At 39.8% G+C, this 12,015-nt stretch overlaps 1 protein-coding gene across 4 annotated transcripts; it reads right to left on the bottom strand.

Annotated features, from left to right (window-relative positions):
- Positions 1 to 1,218: 1,218 nt before the first annotated feature.
- On the bottom strand, positions 1,219 to 11,319 carry LOC121876972 (glycine-rich cell wall structural protein 1.8-like). 4 transcript variants are annotated; one of them, XM_042382552.1, is made up of 4 exons: positions 11,166 to 11,319; positions 10,236 to 10,957; positions 9,562 to 9,925; positions 1,219 to 2,696 (listed from the first exon to the last, which is right to left on the bottom strand). In XM_042382552.1, the coding sequence occupies exons 1-4, from the start codon at positions 11,194 to 11,196 to the stop codon at positions 1,942 to 1,944; spliced, it is 1,872 nt and encodes a 623-aa protein (XP_042238486.1). In that variant the 5' UTR covers positions 11,197 to 11,319; the 3' UTR covers positions 1,219 to 1,941. The 4 variants fall into 4 exon arrangements, with proteins under 4 accessions (XP_042238486.1, XP_042238488.1, XP_042238487.1 ...); XM_042382554.1 differs by lacking the exons at positions 9,562 to 9,925; positions 10,236 to 10,957; positions 11,166 to 11,319 and adding exons at positions 3,235 to 3,971; positions 4,180 to 4,323 and having other exon boundaries at positions 1,219 to 2,465; positions 2,652 to 2,958; XM_042382556.1 differs by lacking the exon at positions 1,219 to 2,696 and adding an exon at positions 8,060 to 9,240 and having other exon boundaries at positions 9,577 to 9,925.
- Positions 11,320 to 12,015: the final 696 nt, after the last annotated feature.

The following is a 12,015-nucleotide window of genomic DNA, read 5'->3' as shown; positions in this document are numbered from 1 at the left end:
TCCTCATTCATAAACATATCAACGTCTTGTTTGTCCACCATCTTGATTTCTTGAGTTCTTCTTCCAGCTCGATAATCTCCTTCTAGGTGTTCCTCTCTTCCTCCCTCCATCTCTCCTTCTCTTCCTTCCTACCTTCTTCCTACTCCGTCCGTCTCTCCCTTCCCCTACCATCCTCTTCTGAACTATACATCGGATTTATCAGTCTTTCCCTTACCATTCTCTCAATATGCCAGTAACACCACAACAAACTCCTGTTGTCATATCTCTGCCAGACACTTCCTTCACTCTCACATCTCTTCCTTAGTTCTATTTTTCTTATTTTATTTGTTCTATTACCCAACATATGATTCTTAAGTTCTTTATTTTTCCTTCTAATTTACTTGTTACTCTTTCATTCAGGGTCCAGCTTGACACATATCACTACGTGTAACTAAAGTAGAGAAATACGTGTTGCTTTCTCACACTGCAAGACGTAGCTTGAGTGACCGAACTTAGTGATGATCTAGTGAGGAGGAATCATGGGAATTCTTGACCATGGAAGCCTAAGCAGGTGTGTACATACGCTGAAGAAGTAATTAGTTTAAAGTTGACTCTTAATTTGGTTTTATGTATCGAGGTGAGAAAGTTTTTCTCCAGGGTGATTATTTAGTGTCTATTGGGGCCTATGGTGGTGTGGTCTGCACTAATGTGAGTATGGCCGCGCTCTACATCACAGTTCATTGTCAACCAGTTCTTGAGGTAAGGTGTTCTCCCTCAACCCACCAAGATGGGAGGGGATACGTGCCTAACTGTAAGGTCATGAGGGAAATGGAGAATGATGATTTTAACTCCTAACTCTTAGAAAAATACAAAATGCCAGGGAGTTGAGGGAGGGAGGGAGGGAAAATACATGTACATATACAACTAAAAAATATTGTTTTTATTTCCTTCTTGTTCACTTGTATCTCTACATGAAATCTTCGAGTGGTATTTGGGTATAATTGATAGATATGAACTGTATTGTACTACTAATAACGAGTTTCCATTTATTTTTAATCCATGTTTTATAACCAAACAATCCTATCATTACACCTTGTTAATCTTCATGTGAATCATATTTGATGTTTTAATGAAGATGACAGCTACTGCAGGTACAATACTAGATCTTCAGAATTATTGTAAATCTGAAAGAAATCTATTGTTTAAGTCGTGATAAGAATAGGATAAAAACACATTGCATAATAATATTATTTATTATTTTTTTAGATTATATTTGTCATAAGAAAATATAATAAGCATCTTGAAGCAACAAATAAAGGTTGTCAACTACACTTTGTAATTATATATAATAAACAAAATATTGATTAATCTCGAGTAAAGATTTAGTTGAACTCTTAACAAGTAACACGTTAATTTTTGGAAAACATTTTAAGCTCCCTGACCACACCTCAATATAACAATACTTTAGAACATACAGCAGATAATGAAGTAATTTAATTAACTTGAAACCACGACCGAGTTATTTATTATACAGAAAAAATACTGTTAACTGAATCACAAAGATTTATACAAGATTTCCTGGATTATTTTTTAGAACACCGCAATTAATAATTTAGAAAAAGACGCTCATGTCCACAGGTGCAACATAAGTTGTAGATGTATTATAACTTTATATAAGTACATAAGTTTATTAAGTTGCAGATAAAAGAGTGAGAACTAGAGCAAGCATGTACAGTACATAGTTACTAGGTACAGCATACTATGGTCCTGACCCTGCCATGTCAGGCTCAGCTGGTTAGCTTAGTCGTTTTAACTGCCTCTTAAGGAAGGTAAAGCTGACATCTCTCACATATATTAATTCCTGGAAGTAGTGAAAGACACAGACAAATGTCCTCTAACTGCAGCTTCGGTGTATGATAACAAAAAGTTTGTAAGAGTTGAGACAGATGTGGGAGGCAACACTTAGAAGGCGGGCGTCTGGTACAGGCCGGAGGGAGAGGCTGGCGCCGGTATGCTCAACCCGTTCCCGTTGACTCCGTTGCCGTTGGTGTATCCATTACCGTTGCCGTTGATGAGACCATTACCGTTGCCATTGAAAAGTCCATTACCGTTCCCATTGATAATACCATTACCGTTGCCATTGGCGTATCCGTTACCGTTTCCATTACCGTTGGTGTATCCGTTTCCATTTCCGTTGATTCCGTTACCGTTAGTGTATCCATTACCGTTGCCGTTGATAAGACCATTACCATTACCGTTGATAAGACCATTTCCATTTACGTTGCCATTAATTCCATTACCGTTGCCATTTGCATAACCGTTGCCATTGCCGTTGATGAGACCATTTCCATTTACTGCACCGTTGGCATATCCATTGCCATTGCCGTTTCCATTAGCATAACCGTTGCCATTACCATTGATGAGTCCATTTCCATTTACTGCACCATTGGCGTATCCATTGCCATTACCGTTGCCATTAGCATAACCATTGCCATTAGCATATCCGTTTCCATTACCATTGACGACACCATTTCCATTTACTGCACCATTGACGTATCCGTTACCATTACCGTTGCCATTAGCATAACCGTTGCCATTGCCATTGATGAGTCCATTTCCATTTACGCCACCATTGACGTATCCATTGCCATTACCGTTGCCATTAGCATAACCATTGCCATTAGCGTATCCGTTTCCATTACCGTTGACGACACCATTTCCGTTTACTGCACCATTGCCATTTGCTCCGTTACCGTAAATCCCGTTACCGTTAATAATGCCATTGACGATGCCGTTGGAGTATCCGTTGCCATTACCGTTGACCACTCCGATCTGAGCGTTGAGACTGTAGAACTGCGGGGCGGTGGAACAGTCAAAGTTGTACCACCAGTCACACACGAAGAACTGTTGGTTGAAGATGGTGCCGTTGGGACACAGGAAGGAGTCGCTCCTGCCATCTGCCTGACAGATGTGAAACACCTGTCGAGGACAACATTATCAATTAACCTGAAGATAAGCAACATCTACTTTAAACAACATTATTATGGAAACAGATAAATGCTTCAAGTTCTATTATCAAAAATCTTAAGGAATAAAGGAATATATCTTCTTTATACAGCAGGAGACGTAACATCTAAACCTTCATAAAATTCAGAATGTATTAGTTTATATGACATAAGACTCAGCTGACAGCCGGCCTCGGGGGCAGTATAAGACTCAGCTGACAGCCGGCCTCGGGGGCAGTAAAAGACTCACCTGACAGCCGGCCTCGGGGGCAGTATCAGCGTAGTATCCGGGTATTAGTCCGCCGCAGGAGAATCCAGTGAAGGGGACAGAAGCCAGGATGGGATAGTCCACGCCGGGGACGCCGCCACCTCCAATAGCATCAGCAAGGGCGCTGATGGGGTCCACGATGCCGTTGTAGTATCCGTTCCCGTTAACAGCGCCGTTGCCATTGACTAAACCATTACCATTTCCATTGGCATATCCGTTCCCATTAACAGCACCATTGCCGTTGACAAATCCATTACCGTTTCCATTGGTATATCCGTTCCCGTTAACACCACCGTTTCCGTTGACAAAACCATTACCATTGGCATATCCGTTTCCGTTAACAACACTGTTGCCGTTGACAATAAGTCCATTACCGTTGCCATAACCACCATTGGCGTATCCGTTACCATTTCCGTTGATTACTCCGTTTCCATTGCCGTTTGTATATACTCCGTTACCATTTCCGCCATTTACATATCCATTACCATTTCCATTACCGTTTACAATCACACCATTTCCATTTAAACCATTGGCGTATCCGTTACCATTTCCATTGACTAACCCATTTCCGTTGCCGTTTAGAATCACACCGTTGCCATTTCCATTAATTCCATTATTATAACCTCCATTACCGTTACCATTACCGTTGCCACCGTTGAAGCCGTTCGTTGGAGTTAAATAATTTAGGTTGACCGCCCAGGATGACGCAACTAGCGAGGCTGAGAAAATAAAGAAAGTAAAACTTATTGTAAATTACGACAAAAATTACATAGATGTTAATGGAAGGAAAATTATTATACATGATAATTGAGTTTTTAGTTTACGTTTGTGTTCAGTAATGAATAAGAGAGAGAGTTAGTCTTCTGAGATACATTAGAAACTTAATGAAAAAGATCACTACATATACGAGTTACATAGTTCTCTTACCGATAAATATAAGATGTTTTGTGACCTTCATCTTCAGGAGATGTTTGTTGTGAAAGTCTTAATATGAGTTGTGACTCTGAATGAGTGTTGTTGTTGAGTCAAGTGTTGAGTGTGAGTCTCGAGGAGGAGGTGAGGTGAGGAGGAAGACCAGAGCGAGAGTTGTGATGCTGGGTCCAACTGGCGCCGCTTTATATACATGGTCGGGGGGCAGACACTCCGGGGGGGCTCAAGGTCGCTAGATGGTGAGAAGAACTGTATTGGGTGACCTGCTTGGCTGATATTAAGTAGAACACTGCTGGTTGGGTCATAGACCTTGGCACTACCATATTTTGTTAAAGCCTGACATGTTATGGAACAGGTAATTTTAGAGAGAAACTTATGTAAAAGCTCATATATAAATTTAATGAAAAAAAAGAAAAAGTTATTATACATTACGGTGTCTTTAGTTTTAATTGATTCCTTTAAAATTCTGGATTACCTTCATACTGTTGATATATACAGAAGAATCAGCAACGTTCACTCAGTACGGAAATTCCTCTTATGCAATACTGAACTAATGGGTAAATATAAACAGAATTTATCATCAACTGAGACTTTTTTAGTGAAGAATACCTTTATGATAAGTTTTCCTTCAGGTGTTAAAGTATTTATTTATCGTTGTTTGATGTACAGACGAGATAGGACAGTAGTTTGTGTTGGCAACAGTGGTGATGGGAGGACAAGAGGTGGTGGAGGGAGTAGCTGTGGTATAAGGCTGGACTGTGGTATAAAGTAGGACTGTGGTATAAGGCTGGACTGTGGTATAAGGCTGGACTGTGGTATAAGGCTGGACTGTGGTATAAGGCTGGACTGTGGTATAAGGCTGGGCAGTGGTATAAAACTGGACTCTTCAATATGAATTAAAATGAAAGAAAATTTGTAACCGATGAGAAAATTCTTCCCTTGTTTGAAAAAAGGTTAATGAACTTATGATATTTGACAGTTGTTGTTTACAGAAGGTGAGACATTGAGTTATGAAAGCAACTCACGTGACCTGGTGAGGAACTCTGACTTTCACTGACGAGATTAAACTTTTCATAATAGATCTTTCGTTTATGAATATATCTCGTCCTATCTACAGGTTAGGTTAGGTTAGGTTAGGTAAAAGTAGTGAGATATAAGGAAAATTTATGTTATAGTCTCGGTATTGTCTTTATCGTCGATGTAAACAATATTGAGTTTCTGGTTTTTTTTCAACTGAATGAAAGTTTTTTTTTTTGTCTTTCTGTAACAATATCACCTAATTAGCTTATTAAATTTCGTCAAGATCCACCAAAATTAATTAAAACATAAGTTCTCTTGTCTTTACTTTTATTCTTGTTCTTTGATAAATCTCATCAAATTCGAGTATATTTATTTTCCTTTTGAGACTTTTAATAAAATTTCTTGTAAATTTTATGAAAAAACTATTATGATACCTTATAATTATTGTAACGTAAACATGATCCTTGTTTGTAAAGTTATGTACCAAGTTGATCAACTATTTCTCCCGTGTTGTGGTTCATCTGCCTCCATACAACACTTCACATTCCTTCATTATACTTTAATTGTTAGGTTGTTTCGTCAGGTTTGTTCATACAAACACTATCATTTACGAAGCATCTCACTTGTACAGTACAGTAGAAAGTCCTGTCGCCTCTCCTGCTGCTTCATGAACCCAGTAATTCAGACTCGTGAATCCATAAAATCCGTGGACACAATAATGCATCAATGTCTACTGCTTCGGGTTCACGAGTCTGAATCTCAGGGTTAGTGAAGCAGCAGGAGAGACGACAGGAGTTTTGACCGTGGCTGCACAGTACTATCGTGGACAAAAGTTCGCTCCTTCCCAAACTGAAGCAGTATCGACCCTCACAGCACACCAGCACCAGATAACAATGGGGGTAAGTCAGTTCGGAGACTCATTCCCGTGTCTCAGTTTCACTACAGGGAGCGAACTTTTGTCCACGATAGTACATGTTCCAAAAATACTCATTCCCACTTCGATACAGATTCAATGAACGATTACGAAACACGAATCGAGGGTCAACTTTATAAGCGAGTCAGTAATTCTCTCCTTTACTAATTTCTTTACATTCCTCTAATACCGATTCCACACAAACACACACATATTCACTTCTTTTCTGGCCATCATTTGAACAATCTATAAAGTTCCATTGAAATCCTATGCTTAGGTTTCACAATACCGTGTTCACACACACACACAGAGGAAGTAAAGCAATCATCCCTACATGGGGTGAGAAGACAAGGTTCAATAACTGTCAGCCAGGATTGTCGACTGTGTATTGAAAAGTTTTGTGTTGGCAGTTTCATAAGTAAGCCTTAATATATTTCAATAATTAGGGAACAAAGATATAAAACTAAGAGTATATTAGAACTATTTTTCATTCATTTAAGACTACTTTCACTACATCACAGAATTGCCGGAAACAAACAAACTTCCTCTTCATTCGTTATCATTCATTCACTCTTTCTGCTACAACAGATAGGTTCTGCTGTAGTGTTCTCCTCTCATAACAAGACCTCAAGGTATCTGTTTGGTTTATTCTGTCTTTCCATATAACTTGGGATCACACGACAGTAACACCGTCGGCCACAACAACTGGTCGACGCCATGGTCTCTCTCCTCATTCATAAACATATCAACGTCTTGTTTGTCCACCATCTTGATTTCTTGAGTTCTTCTTCCAGCTCGATAATCTCCTTCTAGGTGTTCCTCTCTTCCTCCCTCCATCTCTCCTTCTCCTCCTTCCTACCTTCTTCCTCCTCCGTCCGTCTCTCCCTTCCCCTACCATCCTCCTCTGAACTATACATCGGATTTATCAGTCTTTCCCTTACCATTCTCTCAATATGCCAGTAACACCACAACAAACTCCTGTTGTCATATCTCTGCCAGACACTTCCTTCACTCTCACATCTCTTCCTTAGTTCTATTTTTCTTATTTTATTTGTTCTATTACCCAACATATGATTCTTAAGTTCTTTATTTTTCCTTCTAATTTACTTGTTACTCTTTCATTCAGGGTCCAGCTTGACACATATCACTACGTGTAACTAAAGTAGAGAAATACGTGTTGCTTTCTCGCACTTTAAGACGTAGCTTGAGTGACCGAACTTAGTGATGATCTAGTGAGGAGGAATCATGGGAATCCTTGACCATGGAAGCCTAAGCAGGTGTGTACATACGCTAAAGAAGTAATTAGCTTAAGGTTGACTCTTAATTTGGTTTTATGTATCGAGGTGAGAAAGTTTTTCTCCAGGGTGATAATTTAGTGTCTATTGGGGCCTATAGTGGTGTGATCTGCACTAATGTGAGTATGGCCGCGCTCTACATCACAGTTCATTGTCAACCAGTTCTTGAGGTAAGGTGTTCTCCATCAACCCACCAAGATGGGAGGGGATACGTGCCTAACTATAAGGTCATGAAGGAAATGGAGAATGATGATTTTAACTCCGAACTCTTAGAAAAATACAAAATGCCAGGGAGTTGAGGGAGGGAGGGAGGGAAAATACATGTACATATACAACTAAAAAATATTGGTTTTATTTCCTTCTTGTTCACTTGTTTCTGTACATGAAATCTTAGAGTGGTATTTGGGTACAATTGATAGATATGAACTGTATTGTACTATTAATAACGAGTTTCCATTTTTTTTAATCCATGTTGTATAACCAAACAATCCTATCATTACATCTTGTTAATATTCATGTGAATCATATTTGATGTTTTGATGAAGATGACAGCTACTGCAGGTACAATACTAGATCTTCAGAATTATTGTAAATCTGAAAGAATTCTATTGTTTAAGTCGTGATAAGAATAGGATATAAACACATTGTATAATAATATTATTTATTATTTTTTTAGATTATATTTGTCATAAGAAAATATAATAAGCATCTTGAAGCAACAAATAAAGGTTGTCAACTACACTTTGTAATTATAAATAATAAACAAAATATTGATTAATCTCGAGTAAAGATTTAGTTGAACTCTTAACAAGTAACAAGTTAATTTTTGGAAAACATTTTAAGCTCCCTGACCACACCTCAATATAACAATACTTTAGAACATACAGCAGATAATGAAGTAATTTAATTAACTTGAAACCACGGCCGAGTTATTTATTATACAGAAAAAATACTGTTAACTGAATCACAAAGATTTATACAAGATTTCCTGGATTATTTTTTAGAACACCGCAATTAATAATTTAGAAAAAGACGCTCATGTTCACAGGTGCAACATAAGTTGTAAATGTATAATAACTTTATATAAGTACATAAGTGTATTAAGTTGTAGATAAAAGAGTGAGAACTAGAGCAAGCATGTACAGTATATAGTTACTAGGTACAGCATACTATGGTCCTGACCCTGCCATGTCAGGCTCAGCTGGTTAGCTTAGTCGTTTTAGCTGCCTCTTAAGGAAGGTAAAGCTGACATCTCTCACATATATTAATTCCTGGAAGGAGTGAAAGACACAGACAAATGTCCTCTAACTGCAGCTTCGGTGTATGATAACAAAAAGTTTGTAAGAGTTGAGACAGATGTGGGAGGCAACACTTAGAAGGCGGGCGTCTGGTACAGGCCGGAGGGAGAGGCTGGCGCCGGTATGCTCAACCCGTTCCCGTTGACTCCGTTACCATTGGTGTATCCATTACCGTTGCCGTTGATAAGACCATTACCGTTGCCATTGAAAAGTCCATTACCGTTTCCATTGATAATACCATTACCGTTGCCATTGGCGTATCCATTACCGTTTCCATTACCGTTGGTGTATCCGTTTCCATTTCCGTTGATTCCGTTCCCGTTAGTATATCCATTACCGTTGCCGTTGATAAGACCATTACCATTTCCGTTGCCATTAATTCCATTACCGTTGCCATTTACATAACCGTTGCCATTGCCGTTGATGAGACCATTTCCATTTACTGCACCGTTGGCATATCCATTGCCATTGCCGTTTCCATTAGCATAACCGTTGCCATTACCATTGATGAGTCCATTTCCATTTACTGCACCATTGACGTATCCATTGCCATTACCGTTGCCATTAGCATAACCGTTGCCATTGCCATTGATGAGTCCATTTCCATTTACTGCACCATTGGCGTATCCATTGCCATTACCGTTGCCATTAGCATAACCGTTGCCATTACCATTGATGAGTCCATTTCCATTTACTGCACCATTGGCGTATCCATTGCCATTACCGTTGCCATTAGCGTATCCGTTTCCATTACCATTGACGACACCATTTCCATTTACTGCACCATTGACGTATCCGTTACCATTACCGTTGCCATTAGCATAACCGTTGCCATTGCCATTGATGAGTCCATTTCCATTTACTCCACCATTGACGTATCCATTGCCATTACCGTTGCCATTAGCATAACCATTGCCATTAGCGTATCCGTTTCCATTACCGTTGACGACACCATTTCCGTTTACTGCACCATTGCCATTTGCTCCGTTACCGTAAATCCCGTTACCGTTAATAATGCCATTGACGATGCCGTTGGAGTATCCGTTGCCATTACCGTTGACCACTCCGATCTGAGCGTTGAGACTGTAGAACTGCGGGGCGGTGGAACAGTCAAAGTTGTACCACCAGTCACACACGAAGAACTGTTGGTTGAAGATGGTGCCGTTGGGACACAGGAAGGAGTCGCTCCTGCCATCTGCCTGACAGATGTGAAACACCTGTCGAGGACAACATTATCAATTAACCTGAAGATAAGCAACATCTACTTTAAACAACATTATTATGGAAACAGATAAATGCTTCAAGTTCTATTATCAAAAATCTTAAGGAATAAAGGAATATATCTTCTTTATACAGCAGGAGACGTAACAACTAAACCTTCATAAAATTCAGAATGTATTAGTTTATATGACATAAGACTCAGCTGACAGCCGGCCTCGGGGCAGTATAAAACCCAGCTGACAGCCGGCCTCGGGGGCAGTATAAGACTCAGCTGACAGCCGGCCTCGGGGGCAGTAAAAGACTCACCTGACAGCCGGCCTCGAGGGCAGTATCAGCGTAGTATCCGGGTATTAGTCCGCCGCAGGAGAATCCAGTGAAGGGGACAGAAGCCAGGATGGGATAGTCCACGCCGGGGACGCCACCACCTCCAATAGCATCTGCAAGGGCGCTGATGGGGCCCACGATGCCGTTGTAGTATCCGTTCCCGTTAACAGCGCCGTTGCCGTTGACTAAACCATTACCATTTCCATTGGCATATCCGTTCCCATTAACAGCACCATTGCCGTTGACTAAACCATTACCATTTCCATTGGTATATCCGTTCCCGTTAACACCACCGTTGCCGTTGACAAAACCATTACCATTTCCATTGGCATATCCGTTTCCGTTAACAACACCGTTGCCGTTGACAATAAGTCCATTACCGTTGCCATAACCACCATTGGTGTATCCGTTACCATTTCCGTTGATTACTCCGTTTCCATTGCCGTTTGTATATACTCCGTTACCATTTCCGCCATTTACATATCCATTACCATTTCCATTACCGTTTACAATCACACCATTTCCATTTAAACCATTGGCGTATCCGTTACCATTTCCATTGACTAACCCATTTCCGTTGCCATTTCCATTAATTCCATTATTATAACCTCCATTACCGTTACCATTACCGTTGCCACCATTGAAGCCGTTCGTTGGAGTTAAATAATTTAGGTTGACCGCCCAGGATGACGCAACTAGCGAGGCTGAGAAAATAAAGAAAGTAAAACTTATTGTAAATTACGACAAAAATTACATAGATGTTAATGGAAGGAAAATTCTTATACGTGATAATTGAGCTTTTAGTTTACGTTTGTGTTCAGTAATGAATAAGAGAGAGAGTTAGTCTTCTGAGATACATTAGAAACTTAATGAAAAAGATCATTACATATACGAGTTACATAGTTCTCTTACCGATAAATATAAGATGTTTTGTGACCTTCATCTTCAGGAGATGTTTGTTGTGAAAGTCTTAATATGAGTTGTGACTCTGAGTGAGGTGTTGTTGTTGAGTCAAGTGTTGAGTGTGAGTCTCGAGGAGGAGGTGAGGTGAGGAGGAAGACCAGAGCGAGAGTTGTGATGCTGGGTCCAATTGGCGCCGCTTTATATACATGGTCGGGGGGCAGACACTCCGGGGGGCTCAAGGTCGCTAGATGGTGAGAGGAACTGTATTGGGTGACCTGCTTGGCTTATATTAAGTAGAACACTGCTGGTTGGGTCATAGACCTTGGCACTACCATATTTTGTTAAAGCCTGAAATGTTATGGAACAGGTAAATTTAGAGAGAAACTTATGTAAAAGCTCATATATAAATTTAATGAAAAAAAAGAAAAAGTTATTATACATTACGGTGTCTTTAGTTTTAATTGATTCCTTTAAAATTCTGAATTACCTTCATACTGTTGATATATACAGACGAATCAGCAAACGTTCACTCAGTATGGGAATTCCTCTTACTGAACTAATGGGTAAATATAAACAGAATTTATCATCAACTGAGACTTTTTTAATGATGAATACCTTTATGATAAGTTTTCCCTCAGGTGTTAAAGTATTTATTTATCGTTGTTTGATGTACAGACGAGATAGGACAGTAGTTTGTGTTGGCAACAGTGGTGATGGGAGGACAAGAGGTGGTGGAGGGAGTGGCTGTGGTATAAGGCTGGACTGTGGTATAAAGTAGGGCTGTGGTATAAGGCTAGACTGTGGTATAAGGCTGGAATGTAGTATACGGCTGGACTGTGGTATAAGGCTGGACTGTGGT

This window comes from Homarus americanus, unplaced genomic scaffold (genome assembly GCF_018991925.1).
Source record: "Homarus americanus isolate GMGI-L3 unplaced genomic scaffold, GMGI_Hamer_2.0 scaffold54612, whole genome shotgun sequence".
In the NCBI taxonomy this organism is placed as follows: Eukaryota; Metazoa; Arthropoda; class Malacostraca; order Decapoda; family Nephropidae; genus Homarus; species Homarus americanus.
Note: the sequence above shows the minus strand (reverse complement) of the source record. Positions and strands in the feature narration are given on the sequence as shown.